We start from the raw sequence: 24,822 nt of genomic DNA on the forward strand, positions 1-24,822 counted from the left end.
TAGAATATTGAGTTTGCACTAAGTGATCATTTATAGGTCAAGCTAAGCTAGACCTATGCAGTTAGTTCAAAAAACTTACCTACTATTTATCAGAAGTTCCTAGATCCTTCAATTTAATTCAGAAGCACATCAGTGTCACATTTAAGTTGTTGTTTTGCATGTACCTTGTACTGGTACATGCTACGCCCATTACACAATGTATAAATCTGACCAGATACGCCCATTTTTGTTTCAACGCCCACACACACTTTTCTACTATTCACCTGAGCTGTGATACAATGCAATGTAGCCAACTGAATGAAGTGAGTGAATCACTCACTGTCCTTGAAGCGTTGATTATAGGATCTATGTGCATAGTATATCTTTATATGAATATGAAAAAGTGTTCAAGATGCTCACAACTCGTGAACAGTGCCTTTCCCTTCCCATCACAATTTCTGCCACTTGTAGCTGGTACTAGTAATATAGCAGAGACTGTATGATACACACTACTACTCCTCTCTCTCTCTCTCTCTCTCTCTCTCTCTCTCTCTCTCTCTCTCTCTCTCTCTCTCTCTCTCTCTCTCTCTCTCTCTCTCTCTCTCTCTCTCTCTCTCTCTCTCTCTCTCTCTCTCTCTCTCTCTCTCTCTCTCTCTCTCTCTCTCTGTGCAGCTCAGTGCCTCTCTGGTGGCAACAATTACCATCCACAACGTAATCGCAGTGCAACGGTGACAGCTTGCGAGTCTACAACGTTAGACAGCCATAATTGCTTTCAGAAAATCAAATAATTATTCAGATTGGACCAATGGTACGCAAGTTATTGTCGTTCAAAGAATTGTATCCTTAGTGATTTTCCAAAGTGATTATACTTGCCGTAGGCTTTCTCCATTCTCGAGTGGAGTGCTTTCATCCGGTTGATGACGAATGCGGTGGGCAGTCTGTCTAGGTTTTTGCCTGGCAATAGAGTGGGCTCACGACAGTCGGGGCAGGGGAATGGCTGGTTGGGTCGGTAGCGACTGGAGAGTGTGAGGATGCATTGCTTGCAGTAGTAGTGACAGCAAGGGAGCAGCTTTGGCTCTTGGTAGCGGTCATGACAGATGCCACAGGTCACTTCTTGCTCGAGATCAGCAACAACTGGATCAGGTCCTTCGGCCATCGTTAGAAATTGTTTCTCAGATCTGAAGAATGCAATTGTGTAGAATGTTGAATATGGCATAAACTTTGTATAATTAGCTATATACATGCTATATACATGTACTATACCTCTGCAGCTACTGTATAAAGTCTTACCTACAATCAGAAAATGGGTTAAGGCATATGGTAAAAGTAAGCAATGAACTGAAGTAGCAGTAGGCTGCTCTAAGTTGTAAAATTAATGTTATTCATAGCGTTTCACCCAGCTAGTGTTTTAATGAGATTCATTGCATTTTCTAGTACAAATTAATGTTTGCGATTTTACTCAGAAATTAATACTCGCGAAAATATGTAACTGAGATACACCCACACTTCTTCACAGTCATACCATATCTATGGTCATACAATATTTGCAGTTAGGCTATAATAATAGCTAGTCCAGTCATCATTCAGTTAAAATTTTCAGTTCTCAAATGATAATCACTTGTCAACACTAGGGACTTGCTGCTCAGACGACGGTCGCTATGACAGCACTCATCAGACTCGTTAGACCAGGAGTCCTCCCCGCTTAACGAGGCTCTCTCCAGAGGGGCATCTTGATACCAGCAATTGGCAGCTTCCTTACAATCTCCTTTCTCACAAGTAGACACTTTGACACCATTAAACAAGTTTGTCGGTGCTAGTACAGCTGACATTGATGATGTCTCTTTAGTGCACAAATAGTTTCTGTTTTGAGGGTCATGAATTGTTTTGATTTCTTTAGTAGGTAACTGAACCAAAATAGTAATGATCGTGGGGGAGTGGTCACTGCTTGTGAGGGGGTGGTTTAAGGTGTGGGTGTGGTCTTGGCTAGCAGAGAGGTGGAGCTGAGGTATAGTCCTTTAGTGAGGAGCAGGTTAGTTACTCTGTTCTTGCCAACACGATCATAGTAGATATCGACGACACCAACTTGTAGCCCGGATGGTTTCCTGGTAACCTTGGCAAACACCTGTAGTCACATTTAAGCAAGCATGAACAAAATGCACACACTATAAAACACATACTATATACACAATTTACAAAGTCTACAGTTTTAGTTCTACTTATAGGCACTTATTATCAGACGGTGGGGGGACTAAGTAAGTGCAACCACAAAAAGTTCCTTCTAAACTGCAGCTACTTCACAAAAGCCTTTCGCTACACTATATTCACCATTTTGTGTCGTAGGTGTTTCTATAGTAGCTGTTTGTCCAGTGGGAACCATTCCTCTCCGTGATTGAATGTTGAGTAGAGGCCGTCAATAGCCGTGGGGAGGGACCACGCCCACTCTCAGTCCGTGGGGGAGCTTGTAGAGGAGTGACACACTGTGCATCGTTGAGCCACAATCTATCAGCTCCAGTCTAGCCTGAGGTTGTATACACACAGGTGGGAGATAACAAGCAAATGATCAAATGATTGTGTAATCATGTTTGTCTATATAATGTAGCTTCCCCCGAGTATTGTCATTTGTAATTTTAGAAGCAATTATTTAGAAGTGCCTAGAAATTCAGTCTATTCAGGCTACACAGTTTATAGACTATGGAAGAGGACGTTGAAGGATAATGGCTATAAGTGGCTCTATTGAGCAACAGGCACACCCACTCACCTGTCCAATGTAGTGTGGTCGATTGACCTCTGTCACTCTAGCTCTCCTGTAGAAGCCATCCTCTTCTCTCTCTTGAGTGCCTCCAACACTCACAAGCACAGCACAATACAGTCCAACCATCAACTGCAGAATGTTCCGTATAAAAAGCCATCCATGCACACACATACTCAAAGCAACATGTAACTCTTCTGCCTCTCACAACATGTACCTTATATACAGAGAAACCTCTGACACATTTAAGCACACTAGTTGACAATGAACTGTCGTCCCCAAACTTACTTTTCTACACCAACTAAATATAATGCACTAAATTTAATGGACAATAAATTATCTACAAAGGGACAATATTAATGTCTTGAATAATAAAATGATAGGGCCAAGGTAGTTTGACTGACCTCGCCTCTGCTCATAGTGTTGGGGTCACTGGTGGTCATGGCAACTGATAGCTCCTCCAGGTCATGCTCTGGGTACTCAGCCAGCTGTTGTATCCAGACACGGTCAGGACTGTTCACCTGCAGTACTTGCAATGACATCGTTGACAATTGGTCTCCTTGTGTCGGACAATAATACCGTATCCATTGTAGGATCTTTGGGTGAAGGTTCGTCTATAGTGGTGTCCATTGGATGTACTCTACTAGTGACCTCTGTGAACCTTGTCTCGGCAGCACAAGCACATGGCAATTTTCCAACCATACATTCGGCCAAATACTGCAAAGAGTTGTCTTGCGTTGCTATGACTTCATCACTTTGCTGCCGTGTGGTGTCTTGTGATACAATAGTTTCGATCGTAATATTTTCAGGGGGGGCTTGCATTTCTCTGGCTTCATCCTCTGGGGGGAGGGGCTGCTCTTGTACCTCAAATGTAGCTTGCTGTGCAATGAACGTGGCTTCTGCTGCTAATGCTTGAGACATCATCACCTGTTTGTTGAGCTCACAAACTAGGGACACTGGGCCGTGTAGAGGTCAAATGGTTCATCTTCAGAGCTTGGTTGGTCATGCATCAGTGGGTACCTCATCTTGCATTGAGATTGTCACTTTTAGTGAGGTTATTGAGATCTGATTGATAATGGAGTCTCGCAAGCAGTGGCTCTGCTCTCTCTGCAGTTGTATAATGGGTCCATGCAACTGATGCAGCTTCAGATACAGAGTGTGCTAGGTACTTGTCCATTTTCACTTGTAATAATATGGTAAAGATCCTCATAACACAATCACAAACCTAAAATAGGTGTAGCAGGCGAGTAAAGATCGTCAGTAGAGGTAACTGCTCTCAATCAAAAGTCAAATAGTGATTTATTACTGCCCACACACACAAAATAATTATAGATCTACACTAAAAGATAACAACAGATCCGTCACTGCACGCATATACAAAACCATCAGTGTCCACAGTTACTCCAAAAAGATTAGTGATATGACCATTACCAAATGATGTGACAAACTGACAGTCTTTAGTGAACACTGACACACAACCGTTATAATAATCAACAATATAAAACCAGTGACAAACAAAACCAGTGACACACACACCACGAGGGGTAGACAGATCTCCTTGTCCACTTCTTTTCTTTCCAATCGAGCGAATAAACCGACCATCCATAGTGAGCACTTGAACACGATGATTATAACAGTCAGTGACATACATCATTTGTTTATTGTCCACTGCAACATCCTCTGGGCAGTTAAAATGCTCATTACCAGTTCCCTCTGAACCAATCTGCTTGACTGGCTCCAGCTCTGTAGTCAACACTTGGACTCTGTGATTATTCTGATCGCACACAAACACTTGATCACCAGCGACTGCTATCCCTCGAGGGAAGTTGAGTTCTTTTGGACCACGTCCCTTCGTCCCAAACCTCTTCAGCAGATCTCCTCTTTTGTTGAACTTGTACACACAGTGTTTGCTACTATCACAGACATAGATGTTGTCCTCCTTGTCTACTGCCACACCAGAGATACCGACAAACCCATGCTTTGACTTGCTGATGCTTCGAATTTGTTTTCCTTTCTTGTCAAACACCAAAACATCACCGCTATAGTTAGTTACAATCAGTTCATCTGATGAGTTGAATGCCATATACCGAGGTTCGTTGATTCTTCTTATCACTCTCACTGGTTTGTCCAGCTTGGTGGGGGGTATTTTGATGAACACAGAGAAGGGGCTTCCTGGGATGGGCTGGTCGTCCACTGAGATCAGGAGGTGGTGTCGACCACGTACCCTAGGGGTGTACTCAACACTGTACACTTCACCCCTCACAGGCACTGCTTGCAGTTGTTGGGTCGATTGATCAACTAGCGATTTCAGTACTGCTTGTGGTTTGCCTTGTTTTGAACTGATATAGACATTCAGCCTTGCATATTTGTCAACTTCAGCTGTTTTGATGCCGTTTCCTTTCACAATCGGCTTTCCTTCATGTACAATAATGTTGTTCTCGCACAACTTCTTGAGATCCTCACAAACAAACACTTTGACTCCAAAATCATCTTTCTCCACTGGATCAGGATTGGCTGCTTCCTTCCCTCGCTTCACCACCTCGGCATCGATTCGACTCACCACCTGCTCTTGCATCGTAATCAGTTCTTCATCACTTGCATTCTCCAGTGTACACTCTACAAAGTCAATCAAACTCTGAGCAGTGCCCAGGGACAGGTCCAGACCCTTCTCTTGAACCGTCAGCTTCTCCATCCTTGAATCAGCCAAAGCAGAAGATTCTCGTAAAACACAGACTTTGCATCGATCGAGAATATCGTGTAGCTCCTGGAACTTGGCATTCACTTGTCTCTCTGTCAGTTCTTTCTGGGACTGGATATTCTGTTTAGTTCCTTTCACTTGATTCACAGCGGTGCTCAGATCAGGCAGTAGGTTCTTGAGTGGGGAGAGGTGCTCCGTCAGCTTTTTGCGAGTTGCGGGGGCGGCTTTCTTTACAAATTCGTAATTGTGTCCAGCGTGTTCAATAACGATACAGTCTCGACAGATGAGCTTGTTGCAATCAAAACAGAAAATCTTTTTCAGTTCTTCGTGATCTTCACATTTTGGGGGTGGTGGGCTTTCGAATGTTAGTTCTTTCACTCCGCCCTGTTTGAGCTCGTCCAGAGTGGAGATGGCATGTCCGGTAAATACTCTCAATCGTTTATGAGACTTCACACAATCTTCACAGATGAAATTGACACATTGTCGGCAGAATGCAGTGGCCTTTCCCCCAGAGCACATTTCACAAGTGGCCTCCAATTTTCCGTGGGCTTTCTCCATCCTCGAGTGGAGTGCTTTCATCCGGTTGATGAAGAACGCAGTGGGCAGTCTGTCAGGGTTGTTGTCTGGCAATAGAGTGGGCTCACGACAGTCGGGGCAGGGGAACGGCTGGTTGGGTCGGTAGCGACTGGAGAGTGTGAGGATGCATTGCTTGCAGTAGTAGTGACAACAAGGGAGCAGCTTTGGCTCCTGGTAGCGGTCATGACAGATGCCACAGGTCACCTCTTGCTTGAGATCAGCAACAACTGGATCAGGTCTTTCGGCCATCGTTAGTTAAGATCTGGGGAATGCATTTGTACAACATTTATAAAAGCATGAAACTATTCTAATATAAAAATTAAATAGCAACTTCGCTAGAAATTGAGTATACAAGAATGTTGAATCTGTGAATAATAGTTTGCACTAAGTGATCAATTAGGTCAAGCTAAGCTAGACCTCTGCAGCTAGTTGAAAAAATGGGTACCTGAAAAAACTTACCTACTATTTATAAGAACTTCCTAGATCCAATTTCAACAATTACAAGCCTTTAATTAATTAGTTTTGCATGTACCTTGTACTGGTACATGCTACGCCCATTACACAATGTTATAAATCTGACCAGATACGCCCACTTTTTTGTTTCAACACTGGCCCACACTTTCTTTCAATATGAAAGTACATGTACATGTATGTACAACAATTCTACACAACTTGGTAGCAACATTGATATCTCCCTGAGCACTGGGCATGAGATGCCTTGATCCCAGGCCACACTGAAGATGGAGGCCTTGTAGGAGGCTAGGGATGCTTCTATTAAAAGCTGTCTTGGTATCTTTCAATTTAAAATTATAATTATCAGCGTACTAGGTACACAAATATTGAGGAATGCATAATTATAAGTATGTGTTCAATACATGTACATGTATATAACTGGTAAAAATGTTTGCCAAGTTTATAAGTCGTTGAACAAAATAATGTTCGATGTGTTCATGTCTCAACGACGTAGTTGGGATGAACCACCAGGAATGGATCTTCGTCTGACTCCTCCCCCATCACCAACGGCAACAGAATGTGGTCCTACACACAAAAAACGTAATTCTAATTAAGCACAAAAGTATTGTTTTAATCAGCATGCAATACGCACATACCAATACACTACTAGTGCACAAAATCTCAAACAAACTGCGAAAAGAATCATGTACAAATGCTACGAGGACCATGCATGTACTTTTTGGAAAACTTTCCACCTAGCTTTACATTAGAGACAAATGGGCCCATGGAGACGAGGCTAACTGCACGTGCACTCATGATTGACTCACATGTTGCACAAGTCTCTCGATGACCTTCTCCATGAGGAGCTTCTTCTCCGTCAGCTCCTCCACATTCTCTATGTCATCAGCCACCTCCTTCAGGTACCAGTTCACTAGGTCACCTTCACGAACTCCGCTAGAATCTGGAGGGGGGAGGAGTGTACGTGATGTAGCATCAATACCCCTATCACACCAAAGCATGTATTTCAAACTGTCACAATCAGTGGGTACAAATCAAAGCCAAATCGTAGTGTAATAGTTACAAACAAACATAATGTAGCTGAAGTGATCAGTGTACATACAGCAATCAACACTACAGCCTTTTAATGGCCACTCATGAAGAAAGGCTAACCCAGATATAAAGGCCACGCCAAATAAACAGTTTGTGTACTAAACAAACCCTCAGTCAATAAGGGCCCACACTTAATTGTTCCCCAAAGGTGTCCGCTATAGAGGGGTTTACTACTGACAGCTGCACCTTTGTCTGCCTCCTCGCTCTGACGCATGTGCAGGATGAGCAGGTTGGAGATGATACGATATTCCTCATACGTAACTCGTATCTTTTTGGTCTTCACCGGCGGTTGGGTGGATGGATCTGATTGATCTATTGGAGTATGGCCGTTCACTCCATTCTCGCCATTGACACTATTCTCACCATTGGTCATGCAGTCCTCATCATTGCCTACAGTAATGCACATGTGTGTAAAGTTATGAAAATGCTAGAAATTGAGAAAAGTTATGGACGCTCAAGTAAGTTTGTTAGCGAAACACCCCATTTATTACTAGCCTTTGGTCTAAAAGTAATTGTTAAGCACATTTAATATCAGCCAGAATTTATTTTCTCAAGGGAATAATTATTACTTGATGCTAAGAGCCACAGTATAATGACACCACCCACCATTGATGATCTGTTCATCCTCGTCAAAGTTGATGTCAGGAGTCTCCATACGAATAATGGACTTATTGAGCAAACGAAAGCCTTCCTTCACATGCTTGGGTTGTACCTGAGGCATGTATAGTCATGTAATGAACCTGATGACCATCATAATATAATATCCAACAAATCATTTATATTTTGTACACACACCTACAAAATCCACTCTACACCCACACACACCCCTCACTCTTTACACTCCACACACCTCATCAGAGCAGTGGATCCTGGCCATGGCCTCCGCGAGTCGTATCAAACTCTCCAACTGTCTCACGGTGATTCTCCATGACGACCGAGCCACGCCCGAGCAGTCTCTCTGCCGTAGCTTCTTGTACTGCTCCACCATGTACTCACCAGAGGTGGGGCTGATACGAGGCTTGAACTGACGAGCAAACAATACGTAGCGTTGGATCTCCTCCTGAAGGGGGCGGGGTCACAGTGGTACAATGACGTATTGATTTGCAACTGATCAATTACCTATACTAGCTAATATAGTACACCATCTAAAAACCACGTATCTCTGCGGTTTTTTACGATAATTGTAACGAAGAACTTCAAATTTACCATAACTTATTCAAGCAAAAAGGCTGGTATATCTATTCAGGCCGTAACTACAACCCTCCCCCCGTCCGCACCACTCACGAGGGAATAGACACGCTCCACTGCCTCTGTCTTGTGACTGTGGAGGTCCACAATACGCCTAGCGATGGCATAGTCAGTCACCTGTGGAGGAGGGGGAGCATCAATCAACACACTAGGTCAAGGTATCACACTCACAAATACAAATAACAGCATATTTTTGCTACACTATAATAATCATGGGCAGTGGAATGGCAAAAAAGGAACAGGAATAGAAAAACTGCACATAGGAACCCCACATGGCTAAAAAAATTAAAGGCAGCTATTCTACAGCGCTTAATTTACATTTAAAGCGTGTCTTCATGCAGATATTAGAGCACTCACCCACTAAACCACCACTAACAGTGCACCTGTCATACACATTGACATACCAGTGTAGACAACAAAACCATAATTAAATTAGATAGCCAGAAAATAGTTTTAGTTCATACTTGGGTTAATTATGATTTTGCAGCTAGGGTACATTAGAGGTCAATTGGTACACACACCTTGTTACATTCGTCTACTATGATGAAGAAGAGGTCAAAGCGTGACATGATGGGAGCAGTGAGCTGGATGTTCATCTTGAGTGATTTTGACCGGTCATAGCGACCACCAATCGGATTAGCCGCAGCTAGGATGGATGTACGAGCATTGAGGGTTGCCTTGACACCAGCCTTGGTGATTGAAATGGTCTGTTGCTCCATGGCTTCATGAATGGCTACTTGGTCTTTGAGGTCCATCTTGTCAAACTCGTCAATACAACAAACTCCCTGCAGGGGGTTGGGCATTTAAATTAGTATGCACTGGCTGTACAATAGCTACATATGAACATGATTATCTGCTACTGGTAACAAATTCAAGGTAATCCTCGTCATTTCAAAGCAGAACACATACAGTATTAACTATACCTATATACATACATGTGTAAACAGCCTAGATACGACTTTATGGATGTGTACAAGCAAGTATAATAATGATGAGAGTTAGCTCACATTGTCAGCGAGCATGAGAGCGCCAACCTCTATAACAAACTCGTGACTCTCCTCGTCCTTGACCACGGCAGCTGTGAGTCCAGCTGCTGTCGAGGCCTTGCCACTAGTGTACACTGCACGAGGACTGAACTCCTCCACTCTCCTGTACAGTGAGTAGTGCAAGGGATAGTAACGGTGTGTACGTGATGACACAAACTGAAGTCTACTCTCTAACTGGTTGGAGCTTATCAGCTCTGCAGCATACAGATAGAAGCGCTTTTTAACAAGGAATCCAATGGTATATGAAATTTTGAATTTCAGTGAAGTTATGACAACATTATGAAAGTCAACCTCAACACAAATAACAAAATACACTCACTTGAGGAACTGGCTCTTGCCACAGGACGGGTCCCCCACGATGCACACGTTGATGTCCCCACGGAGATGAGTCCCCTCCATGGTCGTCTTGGGCACACCACCGAACAGCATCAGTAGAACACCTCGCTTCACCTCATCATTGCCTGAAGGGGAGAACGTACAATGAAGATCAGTAATGGCGGCTGACTGGGGATGAAGATACGTAGGTGAAATAGGGGCCCATCGTATCAAATCTTACCAAGATCTGATGAAACTATCAACTATCCTACTAACAAAGTGTGGCTAATAATGGTGAATTTTACCAAAGGTCGCCAAATTTGAAAACGCCAAGTCAGTTCAAATTGCTTATTCACCAAATATTCCAGTTATACAGTATACTCTATAACACTAATTATGGGCACTTGAACTTTGTACTCACCGTGAATGGTGGGGAAGAGTGAGTTGATAAGGTTCTGGTAAAGATTTTTATCCTGACTCATCTCGTAGATACGTGACCACTCGGCATCGGTCATCTGCTTACGAATACTCTCCGCTGTTTGATCCTCCCCTGTCAGATCACACCCACTAAACTGGAGGACAAATCGAATGCAGTAATTGTAGGTACATGCATGTAGATGCAACCAAAACAAACGTTAAACCCTCTAAAAGTATCTTCTAAATGTATACAGCAAATCAGATTATATATGTACTCTATACTCATCACCCCATTGTCTAACGTAACGTGTACAGGAGGCGTGGTCCTGCTTCGTCTACAAACACTCTAAACTAGACAAGAAAACGGCTAGGATTAAGAACTGTGGGGGTTGGGTTATACATGTACAAACAATTAGGCTGGAGGAATAAATGGAGGTACATAATTATACTCACCCCGGGCTGTGTCTGTTGTACAGCACATGCTAGAAACGCCAGTCGATACGTGAGGTCTCTTACACCGAGAGCCTTGAGTCCTCTCACTCCGTCCCTATCGTACCCCTCCCCATCACGCATACGAGTCGATGTCTCCGCCCTCACTCCCTCTGTACGCAGCTGTGAGACGTCAGGGACGACAACGAGCGTCCCGATGAAGTCACACTTGTCTCCAGCCTGCACCATCTCTACAGCTTCAACTCGCAGAATAATCTCAAGACTGTGTGTACAAATATGAATGAGTAACACCAGGAGCGGCACTCCTGTTAACAAGTTGAATGTGCAGTAAATGTGGAGTCTAATGAACTTACACATGCTCACTCTACTTCAACATGTGCTACACTATGTTCTAAGACCGCAGACATCTCATCACACATGTGTTTACACGTAGTACATGTACACTGTGTATAATAATATCACTATAGATGCATACACTAACTAAATTAAGACATAAAATGGTAGCTTAACTGATGCACATATACTCAAAGCAACATGTAACTCTGTTGTCTCCCACACCTATGTACCTTATATACAGAGAAACCTCTGATGCATTTAAGCACACTAGTTGACAGTTGACAATGCACTGTCCCCAAATTTACTTTTCTAACTGACTAAATACAATAACTCTTCTGCCTCCCATACCCATGTATATACCTTATATACAGAGAAACCTTTTATACATTAATTTTAAGCACACTAGTTGACAATGCACTGTCGCCAAATTTACTTTTCTACACCAACTACAATGCATGGACAATAAATTATCTACAAAGGCAGTGGCGTAGGAAGTGGGGTGGCTCCAGGGGCTAGAGCCACCCCTTGTTGGAGAGCAATGTTTAGCTTCAACTGTTGAGCTAGCTATTAAACTGTAAATTACGTGATTACTTCAATGATGGGTTAGGTTGCAAAAGTCTAAAGTACAAAGTGATAGATCTACCACAGAGATAATGATTGATCTACGAGCCTAGTCTCGAATTCAAGAATACGAAGTTGGGGAGGGCGTGGCCAGACTACTATGAGCCCCCCTTGCAAAAAATCTTCCTACGCCACTGAAAGGGAAAAATATTAATGTCTTAAATAATAAAAATTAATGATAAGGCCAGGGTAGTTTGACTGACCTCGCCTCTGCTCACAGTCACTGGTGGTCACAGCAATTGATAGCGCCTCCAGGTCATGCTCTGGGTACTCAGCCAGCTGTATCCAGACACGGTCAGGACTGTTCACCTGCAGTACTTGCAATAACATTGTTGACAATTGGTCTCCTTGTGTCAGACAATAATAGTGTATCCATTGTAGGCTCTTTTGGTGAAGCTTTGTCTATAGTGGTGTCCATTGGATGTGCTCTACTGGTGACCTCTGTGAACCTTGTCTTGGCAGCACAAGCACACGGCAATTTTCCAACCATATATTCGGCCAAATACTGCAGAGAGTTGTCTTGCGTTGCTATGACTTCATCACTTTGCTGTCGTGTGGTGTTTTGTGATACAATAGTTTCTATCGTAATATTTTCAGGGGGACTTGCATTTCTCTGGCTTTATCCTCTGGGGGGAGGGGCTGCTCTTGTACCTCAAATGTAGCTTGCTGTGTAATGAACGTGGCTTCTGCTGCTAATGCTTGAGACATCATCACCTGGTTGTTGAGCTTACAAACTAGGGACTGGGCCGTGTAGAGGTCAAATGTCACATCTTCAGAGCTTGGCCGGCCATCAGTGAGCCTTGGGTACTTCATCTTGTTTATTGAGATTGTGAGGTTATTGAGATCTGATTGATAGTGGAGTCTCACAAGCAGTGGCTCTGCTCTCTCTGTAGTTGTATAATGGGTCCATGCAACTGATGAAACTTCAGATACAGAGCTGAGAGCTAGCTATAGAGTGTGCCTTGCCTTGTAAATTAGCTAAAATGAGATGGTAAAGATCGTCATAACACAATCACAAACGATCTTTCCCAAATTAGGCAGCTTTTTTTGGGCGAGTAAAGATCGTCAGTAGAGCTAACTGTTTCTCAATCAAAAGTCAAGATAATTATAACACCAAGAGTTCCTCAACCAAAACACAGATTTTCCATTTACTGCCCACACACACAAAATAATAATACACTAAAAGATAACAACAGATCCGGCACTGCGCACATACACAAAACCATCACTGTCCACAGCTACTCCATAAAGATCAGTGATATGACCATTACCAAATGATGTGACAAACTGACCGTCTTTAGTGAACACTGACACACGCTTGTTAGCATCGTCAGCAACATAAACAAAACCAGTGACACACACACCATAAGGGCGAGACAGATCTCCTTGTCCATTTCCTTTCTTTCCAATCGAGCGAATAAACCGACCATCCATAGTGAGCACTTGAACACGATGATTATAACAGTCAATGACATACACCATTTGTTCATTGTCCACTGCAACATCCTTTGGGTAGTTAAAATGTCCATTACCAGTTCTGTATGAACCAATCTGCTTGACTGGCTCCAGCTCTGTTGTCAACACTTGGACTCTGTGATTCCTTTCATCGCACACAAACACTTGATCACCAGCGACTGCTATCCCTCGAGGGAAGTCGAGTTCTTTTGGACCACGTCCATTCGTCCCAAACCTCTTCAGCAGATCTCCTCTTTTGTTGAACTTGTACACACAGTGTTTGCTACTATCACAGACATAGATGTTGTCCTCCTTGTCTACTGCCACACCAGAGATACCGACAAACCCATGCTTTGATTTGCTGATGCTTCGAATTTGTTTTCCTTTCTTATCAAACACCAAAACATCACCGCTACAGTCAGTTACAATCAGTTCTTCTGATGAGTTGAATACCATATATTGAGGGTGGTTGATTCCTCTTATCACCCTCACTGGTTTGTCTAGCTTGGTGGGGGGTATTTTGATGAACACAGAGAAGGGGCTTCCTGGAATAGGCTGTTCGTCCACTGAGATCAGGAGGTGGTGTCGACCACGTACCTTAGGGGTGTACTCAACGCTGTACACTCCACCCCTCACAGGCACTGCTTGCAATTGTTGGGATGTATCATCAACTAGCGATCTTAGAGTCAATTTAGTTTTTGAAGAAAATTGTTGTGGCTGGTGTGTATTGATTGAAAAGCAAGCAGGTTTATCGATTTCAGCATTTTTAGCTCCATCTCCTTCCACAGTGCACTTCGTTGGATCAACTTTAGTACCATTATACACAAAAACGTTGTTCTCACACAACTTCTTGAGATCCTCACAAACAAACACTTCGACTCCAAAATCATCTTTCTCCACTGGATCAGGATTGGCTGCTTCCTTCCCTCGCTTCACCACCTCGGCATCGATTCGACTCACCACCTGCTCTTGCATCGTAATCAGTTCTTCATCACTTGCATTCTCCAGCGTACGCTCTACAAAGTCAATCAAACTCTGAGCAGTGCCCAGGGACAGGTCCAGACCCTTCTCTTGAACCGTCAACTTCTCCATCCTTGAATCAGCCAAAGCAGAAGATTCTCGTAAAACACGGACTTTGCATCGATCGAGAATATCGTGTAGCTCCTGGAACTTGGCATTCACTTGTCTCTCTGTCAGTTCTTTCTGGGCCTGGATCTTCTGTTTAGTTCCTTTCACTTGATTCACAGCGGTGCTTAGATCAGGCAGTAGGTTCTTGAGTGGGGAGAGGTGCTCCGTCAGCTTTTTGCGAGTTGCGGGGGCGGCTTTCTTTACAAATTCGTAATTGTGTCCAGCGTGTTCAATAACGATACAGTCTCGACAGATGAGCTTGTTGCAATCGAAACAGAAAATCTTTTTTAGTTCCTCGTGATCCTCGCATTTTGGGGGTGGTGGGCTTTCGAATGTTAGTTCTTTCACTCCGCCCTGTTTGAGGTCGTCCAGAGTGGAGATGGCATGTCCGGCAAATACTCTCAATCGTTTATGACACTTCACACAATCTTCACAGATGAAATTAACACATTGTCGGCAGAATGCAGTAGCCTTTCCCCCAGAGCACATTTCACAGGTGGTCTCCAACTTGCCGTGGGCTTTCTCCATCTTCGAGTGGAGTGCTTTCATCCGGTTGATGAAGAACGCAGTGGGCAGTCTGTCTGGGTTGTTGTCTGGCAATAGAGTCGGCTCACGACAGTCGGGGCAGGGGAACGGTTGGTTTGGTCGGTAGCGACTGGAGAGTGTGAGGATGCATTGCTTGCAGTAGTAGTGACAACAAGGGAGCAGCTTTGGCTCCTGGTAGTGGTCATGACAGATGCCACAGGTCACCTCTTGCTCGAGATCAGCAACAACTGGATCAGGTCCTTCGGCCATCGTTAGTTCAGATCTGGGGATATGCATTTGTAAAATCATGAAACTATTCTGTTTAATATAATAACAGCATAGTATGTTAAATCTGTGAATAATAGTTCATTAGGTCAATTCAAGCTAAACTAGACCTCTTGAAAAAACTTACCTTAACTGTTTATCAGAAGTTCCTTTCAGTGCAGCCTATAATATAGATATATATATATAAATTATTATATATAGCCGGCCAGAAGTAGATATTGTTTTGCATGTACCTTGTACTGGTACTTGCTACTCCCGTTACATAATGTATAAATCTGACCAGATACACCCACTTTGTTTCAACACCCACACTTTTCTTCAAGGCAGTGAAGCAGTGAAGCCAACTGATGTGAAGTTAGTGAATAAAATACAAATGCATGACCACTGTCCTTGAAATAATGATTCTAGGATCTATGTGCATCTAGTAGATCTTTATGAATACGAAAAAAGTGTTCAAGATGCTCACAAAATAGTGAGTGCCTTTCCCTTTCCATCACAATTCCTGCCACTTGTAGCTGGTACTATTTATGCCTCGAGGCGTAGCCGCACGAGGGATACGGTAAAGCTGTCTGTGTGTGTGTCTGTCTGTCTGTCTGTGTGTGTGTGTGTGTATTCCAGCTATAACTGCTCAACGGTTGCAATGCGACGAAAACTAACAGCTTCTATAGGCTTCTAGCCACGTTCTCTTGGATTTTGATTCGTGGATTAGCAAACTAAAGCTTCTTTCTCGAGTTATGGCTAGTTTGACTCACATTGAAGGCTGTTGCAGTCTCTTCAGAATCTTTCATAGCATCATCTGTCCGCACAAACTTTCTATTCAACATATGAGTTAGCCTTGCACTAAAGCGTTAGCTTTTTGTTAGCTACAATACTCAGAAAATATCTGTTAAAACAGCTAGCTAGCAGTAGACATTTGTGAAATTGATCTCTTTGGACACACCCTTTAATTATTCCTGTGGATGTAATGCGCATGCGCGCTCATTCCCCATGTGTGATATCCAAGATCCAGATCCAGATTCTCCTAGCAGAATCATCTTTGTCTTGAGGGCCTGGTAAGCCACAAAACACTACCATATAACAATATAGATAACAATATGCATGTACACAGGTCTTTTCTTCTTAGATATTATATACACTGAACTACAGATCCTGGAAGAATCAATTTTCTTCTTTCTTGAGGTCCTGGTAAGCCACATAATACAATAAATAACAACAATAGATGCATGTAAATAAGTCTTTTCTTCTCAGTGACTTTATATAGATAAGCTAACTTTAATATAAAATTCATTATAGATAACACTCTAATACTTTTGAGCGAAAGCAAAAACATGGCGAGAGGCATTAGCACAGCGCCAGCTTGAACACTAGTTGCACTAGTAATATTGCAGAGACTGTATATGGTACAGACTCCCCCCCCCCCTCTCTCTCTCTCTCTCTCTCTCTCTCTCTCCGTGCAGCTCAGTGCCTCTCTGGTGGCAACAATTACTACCCACAACGTAAGTATCTTTAGGGCTATAATTTGGGTTTGATTCAACTGTTTAATGATTTTCTGATAGCTCAAAGTTACTTCTTTCAGATGGCATAATTGGTAATTTCCAAGGCCGTTTTGACAAAAAAGCGTGGGCTATAGGTGGATTAAAAGTGCAAAATAGTCTCCATAAACACAATGTTATTATCATCTTAAAGTGTACTCTCTAAGCTTACAGAAAAAATCAATTGATTGGACCAACGGTACGCAAGTTATAGAGTCCCCTTAGTGATTTTCCAAGTGGTTCTGCAATGTTATTGTGCACATTCATGTATCTCTATTGTATAACAATGTAATTGCACTGGGTGGTTGGATTGAAGTGGTTAATCACATTTCTCTCCCATTCACTGTGTGCATGCAAAATAATTGTTTGTGGAAAGTAGTAATAATTATATGGCTAGTATTTGCAAATTGCATTAACAATCTCCAGCTATAGATCTAGAATTGAGTGTGTGTGTTCCTTCCCTATAGGAAGACAACAGGCACTCACTGCACACCATCTACTCCCTCGACCACAGTCCACAAGAGGAAACATTTATCAACAGCTCCTACGTCAGCATAGACCACTCCTCCCCCATCCAGCACACCTTCACCTTCACCAACGCCCCACCCTTACACCAGATCCAACAAACCACAAGAGATGATATTCGATTATGATATATACGGTCGACACTATATCCTCCCTCAACCCACCACCAAAGCTAGCACAGTGACAGAGAGTATTGATAGAGAGACTGCGAGGGAGCCACCGTCTAATGGAGGGGCAAATAGAAGAGGATCATTTGAAAAGATGATGATGATTGATCGTCAGTCATTTTCCACCGAGGGAGACAGCTCAGTTTGAATAGACGGGCAGAATCACAAGACAATTTACTTAGCGATGATGAGGAATGGTCCTGAATGATACCCTTGAGCCTGGCGTCATGGATACGCTGTCAGAGGGTGCTCCTTGACTTCCCGGCAAAGCATTGCACAGAAAAGCAAGGTACCATGCAGTGGGTGTGATTGTGTTGTGACAACAGTAATCATATTCACCGGCCTCTGCAATTTACCATTGTTGATGTACAACTGTACATAATTATTATTGTGTTAATGTACTTCGTGGGCGTATTTTCCCCGAGTAAGTATTATGTGGAGCTTACCCTTCATTTGTATTTGTAGATAGACTATTGCTTTATAACTGTCACTGACTCCTACCCCCCACATGCACACACTGCCCCCCCCACACGCACAGAGCGCACCAGCTGCCAACTCCCAATCTGAAGAAGAGGATATCTATACGCTAGCAATCAGCACACTCGACTTGGTGCCCATGGAAACACTGGTCAGAGATGGGAGTCGTACTGGCAGACACAGACACGTACTGCTCAAGTCACCATACCACTACAGCAGCACAACACTCTCAACTAAGACTGGAAGAATGCACTGACTGTCACAGTTTGACTCACATGATAAATAAATGATCATCATAATGATAAATTATATTCAAGTCTAATTTTTGCACATTGTGAACTTCATAAAATGTTCAATCAAAACATTACCTAGATGATAGTGTAACACACTCACTACTGCACACACACAAATATTGTACATTATAAGAAAACCAAAAACCCATTTGTAGACTAAAAGATAACAACAGATTGTTGACTGCGCACATATACAAAACCATCACTGTCCACAGCTACTCCATAAAGATTAGTGATACGACCATTACCAAATGATGTGACAAACTGACCGTCTTTAGTGAACACTGACACACGATTGTTAGTATCCTCAACAACATAAACAAAACCAGTGACACACACACCATAAGGGTAAGACAGATCTCCTTGTCCACTTCCTTTCTTATCAATCGAGCGAATAAACCGACCATCCATAGTGAGCACTTGAACACGATGATTATAACAGTCAGTGACATACATCATTTGTTCATTGTCCACTGTAACATCCTCTGGTTTGTTAAAATGTCCATTACCAGTTCCGTATGAACCAATCTGCTTGACTAGCTCCAGATCTGTCGTCAACACTTGGACTCTGCTATTCTTTCGATCGCACACAAACACTTGATCACCAGCGACTGCTATCCCTCGAGGGTAGTTGAGTTCCTTTGGACCACTTCCCTTCGTCCCAAACCTCTTCAGCAGATCTCCTCTTTTGTTGAACTTGTACACACAGTGTTTGGTACTATCACAGACATAGATGTTGTCCTCCTTGTCCTCCTTGTCTACTGCCACACCACAGATAAAGCCAAACCCATGCTTTGATTTGCTGATGCTTTGAATTTGTTTTCCTTTCTTGTCAAACATCAAAACATCACCGTTCCAGTCAGTTACAATCAGTTCTTCTGATGAGTTGAATACCATATATCGAGGGTTGTTGATTCCTCTTATCACCCTCACTGGTTTGTCCAGCTTGGTGGGGGGTATTTTGACGGGCACGGCGAAGGGGCTTCCTGGAATAGGCTGGTCGTCCACTGAGATCAGGAGGTGGTGTCGACCACGTACCCTAGGGGTGTACTCAACGCTGTACACTTCACCCCTCACAGGCACTGCTTGCAATTGTTGAGATGATTCATCAACTAGCGATTTTAGAGTTACTTTAATTTTTGAAGAACATTTTCGTGGCTGGTGTGTATTGATTGAAAAGCAAGCAGGATTATCGATTTCAGCATTTTTAGCTCCATCTCCTTCCACAGTGCACTTTGTTGGATCCACTTTACCGTCATACACAAAAACGTTCTTCACACACAACAAATTCTTGAGATCTTCACAAACAAAAATTTCAACTCCAAGATCATCTTTCTCCACTGGATCAGGATTGGCTGCTTCCTTCCCTCGCTTCACCACCTCGGCATCGATTCGACTCACCACCTGCTCTTGCATCGTAATCAGTTCTTCATCACTTGCAATCTCCAGTGTACGCTCTACAAAGTCAATCAAACTCTGAGCAGTACCCAGGGACAGGTCCAGACCCTTCTCTTGAATCGTCAGCTTTTCCATTTTTGAATCAGCCAAAGCAGAAGATTCTCGTAAAACACGAACCTTGCATCGATCGAGAATATCGTGTAGCTCATGGAACTTGGCATTCACTTGTCTCTCTGTCAGTTCTTTCTGGGACTGGATATTCTGTTTAGTTCCTTTCACTTGATTCACAGCGGTGCTCAGATCAGGCAGTAAGTTCTTGAGTGGGGAGAGGTGCTCCGTCAGCTTTTTGCGAGTTGCGGGGGCAGCTTTCTTTACAAATTCGTAATTGTGTCCAGCATGTTCAATAACGATACAGTCTCGACAGATGAGCTTGTTGCAATCGAAACAGAAAATCTTTTTTGGCTCTTCGTGATCTTCACATTTTGGGGGTGGTGGGCTTTCGAATGTTAGTTCTTTCACTCCGCCCTGTTTGAGCTCGTCCAGAGTGGAGATAGCATGTCCGGCAAATACTTTCATTTTATGAGACTTCACACAATCGTCACAGATAAAACTGACACACTGTCGGCAGAATGCAGTGACCTTTCCCCCAGAGCACATTTCGCAGGTGGTCTCTAACTTGCCGTGGGCTTTCTCCATCCTCGAGTGGAGTGCTTTCATCCGGGTGATGAAGAACGCAGTAGTCAGTCTGTCAGGGTAATTGTGTCCAGCATGTTCAATAACGATACAGTCTCGACAGATGAGCTTGTTGCAATCAAAACAGAAAATCTTTTTCAGTTCTTCGTGATCTTCACATTTTGGGGGTGGTGGGCTTTCGAATGTTAGTTCTTTCACTCCGCCCTGTTTGAGCTCGTCCAGAGTGGAGATGGCATGTCCGGTAAATACTCTCAATCGTTTATGAGACTTCACACAATCTTCACAGATGAAATTGACACATTGTCGGCAGAGCACATTTCACAAGTGGCCTCCAATTTTCCGTGGGCTTTCTCCATCCTCGAGTGGAGTGCTTTCATCCGGTTGATGAAGAACGCAGTGGGCAGTCTGTCAGGGTTGTTGTCTGGCAATAGAGTGGGCTCACGACAGTCGGGGCAGGGGAACGGCTGGTTGGGTCGGTAGCGACTGGAGAGTGTGAGGATGCATTGCTTGCAGTAGTAGTGACAACAAGGGAGCAGCTTTGGCTCCTGGTAGCGGTCATGACAGATGCCACAGGTCACCTCTTGCTTGAGATCAGCAACAACTGGATCAGGTCTTTCGGCCATCGTTAGTTAAGATCTGGGGAATGCATTTGTACAACATTTATAAAAGCATGAAACTATTCTAATATAAAAATTAAATAGCAACTTCGCTAGAAATTGAGTATACAAGAATGTTGAATCTGTGAATAATAGTTTGCACTAAGTGATCAATTAGGTCAAGCTAAGCTAGACCTCTGCAGCTAGTTGAAAAAATGGGTACCTGAAAAAACTTACCTACTATTTATAAGAACTTCCTAGATCCAATTTCAACAATTACAAGCCTTTAATTAATTAGTTTTGCATGTACCTTGTACTGGTACATGCTACGCCCATTACACAATGTTATAAATCTGACCAGATACGCCCACTTTTTTGTTTCAACACTGGCCCACACTTTCTTTCAATATGAAAGTACATGTACATGTATGTACAACAATTCTACACAACTTGGTAGCAACATTGATATCTCCCTGAGCACTGGGCATGAGATGCCTTGATCCCAGGCCACACTGAAGATGGAGGCCTTGTAGGAGGCTAGGGATGCTTCTATTAAAAGCTGTCTTGGTATCTTTCAATTTAAAATTATAATTATCAGCGTACTAGGTACACAAATATTGAGGAATGCATAATTATAAGTATGTGTTCAATACATGTACATGTATATAACTGGTAAAAATGTTTGCCAAGTTTATAAGTCGTTGAACAAACTAATGTTCGATGTGTTCATGTCTCAACGACGTAGTTGGGATGAACCACCAGGAATGGATCTTCGTCTGACTCCTCCCCCATCACCAACGGCAACAGAATGTGGTCCTACACACAAAAAACGCAATTCTGATTAAGCACAAAAGTATCGTTTTAATCAGCATGCAATACGCACATACCAATACACTACTAGTGCACAAAATCTCAAACAAACTGCGAAAAGAATCATGTACAAATGCTACGAGGACCATGCATGTACTTTTTGTAAAACTTTCCACCTAGCTTTACATTAGAGACAAATGGGCCCATGGAGACGAGGCTAACTGCACGTGCACTCATGATTGACTCACATGTTGCACAAGTCTCTCGATGACCTTCTCCACGAGGAGCTTCTTCTCCGTCAGCTCCTCCACATTCTCTATATCATCAGCCACCTCCTTCAGGTACCAGTTCACTAGGTCACCTTCACGAACTCCGCTAGAATCTGGAGGGGGGAGGAGTGTACTTGATGTAGCATTAATACCCCTATCACACCAAAGCATGTATTTCAAACTGTCACAATCAGTGGGTATAAATCAAAGCCAAGTCGTAGTGTATATAGTTACAAACAAACATAATGTAGCTGAAGTGATCAGTGTACATACAGCAATCAACACTACAGCCTTTTAATGGCCACTCATGAAGAAAGGCTAACCCAGATATAAAGGCCACGCCAAATAAACAGCTTGTGTACTAAACAAACCCTCAGTCAATAAGGGCCAACATTTAATTGTTCCCCAAAGGTGTTCGCTATAGAGGGGTTTACTACTGACAGCTGCACCTTTGTCTGCCTCCTCGCTCTGACGCATGTGCAGGATGAGCAGGTTGGAGATGATACGATATTCTTCATATGTAACTCGTATCTTCTTGGTCTTCACTGGCGGTTGGGTGGATGGATCTGATTGGTCTATTGGAGTGTGGCCGTTCACTCCATTCTCGGCATTGACACCATTCTCGCCATTGGTCATGCAGTCCTCATCATTGCCTACAGTAATGCACATGTGTGTAAAGTTATGAAAATGCTAGAAATTGAGAAAAGTTATGCATGGACACTCAAGTAAGTTTGTTAGCGAAACACACCATTTATTACTAGCCTTTGGTCTAAAAGCAATTGTTAAGCACGTTTAATATCAGCCAGAATTTATTTTCTCAAGGGAATAATTATTACTTGATGTTAAGAGCCACAGTATAATGACACCACCCACCATTGATGATCTGTTTATCCTCGTCAAAGTTGATGTCAGGAGTCTCCACACGAATAATAGACTTATTGAGCAAACGAAAGCCTTCCTTCACATGCTTGGGTTGTACCTGAGGCATGTATAGTCATGTAATGAACCTGATGACCATCATAATATAATATCCAACAAATCATAAGTTGTATTCTGTACACACACCTACAAAATCACCCACACAGGCCACTCTACACCCACACACACCCCTCACTCTTCACACTCCACACACCTCATCAGAGCAGTGAATCCTGGCCATGGCCTCCGCGAGTCGTATCAAACTCTCCAGCTGTCTCACGATGATTCTCCATGACGACCGAGCCACGCCCGAGCAGTCTCTCTGCCGTAACTTCTTGTACTGCTCCACCATGTACTCACCAGAGGTGGGGCTGATACGAGGCTTGAACTGCCGAGCAAACAATACGTAGCGTTGGATCTCCTCCTGAAGGGGGCGGGGTCACAGTGGTACAATGACGTATTGATTTGCAACTGATTAATTACCTATACTAGCTAATATAGTACACCATCTAAAAACCATGTATCTCCGCGGTTTTTTACGATAATTGTAACGAAGAACTTTAAATTTACCATAACTTATTCAAGCAAAAAGGCTGGTATATTATTCATGCCATAACTACAACCCTCCCCCCGTCTGCACCACTCACGAGGGAATAGACACGCTCCACTGCCTCTGTCTTGTGACTGTGGAGGTCCACAATACGCCTAGCGATGGCATAGTCAGTCACCTGTGGAGGAGGGGGAGCATCAATCAACACACTAGGTCAAGGTGTCACACTCAAAAATACAAATGCAGCTATTGCTACACTATAATAATAATCATGGGCAGTGGAATGGCAGAAAAGGGACAGTAGAGTGGAACAGAAAAACTGCACATGCTCAGTATTGAACCCCAAATAGCTAAAAAATGGAAAAAGACAGCAGCGCTTAATTTACATTTAAAGCGTGTCTTCATGCAGATATTAGAGCACTCACCCACTAAACCACCACTAACAGTGCACCTGTCATACACATTGACATACCAGTGTAGACAACAAAACCATAATTCAATTAGATAGCCAGAAAAAAGTTTTAGTTCATACTTGGGTTAATTATGATTTTGCTTTTCATTGCACAGTTGCAGCTAGGGTACATAAACCATGCATCGTATCAATTCAAATCTGCTGAGGAAGTAGATTATAAGAATAGTGCCTGGGGGAAGTAATTATATAATATAATTACTGGACATCACCTAGGATACGGACTGAATCAGTAAATAAATTAATGATGTGAAGCACTCACTGTTGGTTGTGTAAACTTGAACTGCTGCTCAACATCAGAGATGACCGTCTGACACTCGAGACAGAGGAACGTCCCATTGGTCAGCTCGGGATGGACAGGGTGCGTCCGTACCACTTGCCCACTGATGCGTAGCAGAGTACCCACCTTGGACATTGAGAGTTCACGAACCCTGTGGGTGAATAAGTTGACTCAAAAAATACTTCGGCCAAATACTGCAGAGAGTTGTCTTGCGTTGCTATGACTTCATCACTTTGCTGCCATGTGGTGTCTTGTGATACAACGGTTTCTATCGTAATATTTTCAGGGATGTCTTGCATTTCTCTGGCTTCATCATCTGGGGGGCCGGGGAGGGGTTGCTCTTGTACTTCAAATGTAGCTTGCTGTGTAATGAACGTGGCTTCTGCTGCTAATGCTTGAAACATCATCACCTGTTTGTTGAGCTCACAAACTAGGGACTGGGCCGTGTAGAGGT

General features: G+C 43.1%; 7 protein-coding genes across 7 annotated transcripts in view; all 7 read right to left on the reverse strand.

Moving 5' to 3' along the window:
- The window catches only part of LOC135343563 (E3 ubiquitin-protein ligase TRIM71-like), a 55,680-nt gene extending 55,520 nt beyond the window's left edge, over nt 1-160 (reverse strand). The window contains exon 1 of the mRNA XM_064540535.1: nt 80-160. The gene's annotated coding sequence lies outside the window, so the exon portion shown is untranslated. The remainder of the gene's footprint in view (nt 1-79) is intronic.
- The window catches only part of LOC135343573 (DNA replication licensing factor MCM6-like), a 42,482-nt gene extending 17,668 nt beyond the window's left edge, over nt 1-24,814 (reverse strand). Inside the window, exon 1 of the mRNA XM_064540548.1 lies at nt 24,351-24,814. Within this exon, the coding sequence (XP_064396618.1) occupies nt 24,351-24,503 (153 nt within the window). The 5' untranslated portion in view covers nt 24,504-24,814. The remainder of the gene's footprint in view (nt 1-24,350) is intronic.
- Nucleotides 1,444-3,906, reverse strand: LOC135343599 (uncharacterized). Its single transcript, XM_064540575.1, has 4 exons — nt 3,133-3,906; nt 2,738-2,860; nt 2,305-2,497; nt 1,444-2,101 (listed from the first exon to the last, which is right to left on the reverse strand). Exons 1-3 carry the CDS (start codon nt 3,268-3,270, stop codon nt 2,390-2,392), a joined length of 369 nt encoding a protein of 122 aa, XP_064396645.1. The 5' UTR covers nt 3,271-3,906; the 3' UTR covers nt 1,444-2,101; nt 2,305-2,389.
- On the reverse strand, nt 3,907-5,464 carry LOC135343584 (E3 ubiquitin-protein ligase TRIM71-like). The gene has a single exon (XM_064540559.1). It carries the CDS (start codon nt 5,418-5,420, stop codon nt 4,068-4,070), a length of 1,353 nt encoding a protein of 450 aa, XP_064396629.1. The 5' UTR covers nt 5,421-5,464; the 3' UTR covers nt 3,907-4,067.
- Nucleotides 6,929-12,738, reverse strand: LOC135343581 (DNA replication licensing factor MCM6-like). The gene is made up of 13 exons (XM_064540556.1): nt 12,202-12,738; nt 11,045-11,303; nt 10,596-10,746; nt 10,179-10,320; nt 9,821-9,962; nt 9,335-9,598; nt 8,850-8,930; nt 8,416-8,625; nt 8,172-8,277; nt 8,045-8,055; nt 7,752-7,944; nt 7,283-7,416; nt 6,929-7,040 (listed from the first exon to the last, which is right to left on the reverse strand). Exons 2-13 carry the CDS (start codon nt 11,267-11,269, stop codon nt 6,951-6,953), a joined length of 1,749 nt encoding a protein of 582 aa, XP_064396626.1. The 5' UTR covers nt 11,270-11,303; nt 12,202-12,738; the 3' UTR covers nt 6,929-6,950.
- LOC135343571 (E3 ubiquitin-protein ligase TRIM71-like) lies at nt 12,858-15,161 on the reverse strand. Its single transcript, XM_064540545.1, has one exon. It carries the CDS (start codon nt 15,128-15,130, stop codon nt 13,178-13,180), a length of 1,953 nt encoding a protein of 650 aa, XP_064396615.1. The 5' UTR covers nt 15,131-15,161; the 3' UTR covers nt 12,858-13,177.
- LOC135344280 (tripartite motif-containing protein 3-like) lies at nt 18,542-21,099 on the reverse strand. The gene is made up of 2 exons (XM_064541446.1): nt 20,776-21,099; nt 18,542-20,743 (listed from the first exon to the last, which is right to left on the reverse strand). Exons 1-2 carry the CDS (start codon nt 21,097-21,099, stop codon nt 18,542-18,544), a joined length of 2,526 nt encoding a protein of 841 aa, XP_064397516.1.
- Nucleotides 24,815-24,822: the final 8 nt, after the last annotated feature.

Source organism: Halichondria panicea, chromosome 11 (assembly GCF_963675165.1).
Source record: "Halichondria panicea chromosome 11, odHalPani1.1, whole genome shotgun sequence".
Classification (NCBI taxonomy): domain Eukaryota; kingdom Metazoa; phylum Porifera; class Demospongiae; order Suberitida; family Halichondriidae; genus Halichondria; species Halichondria panicea.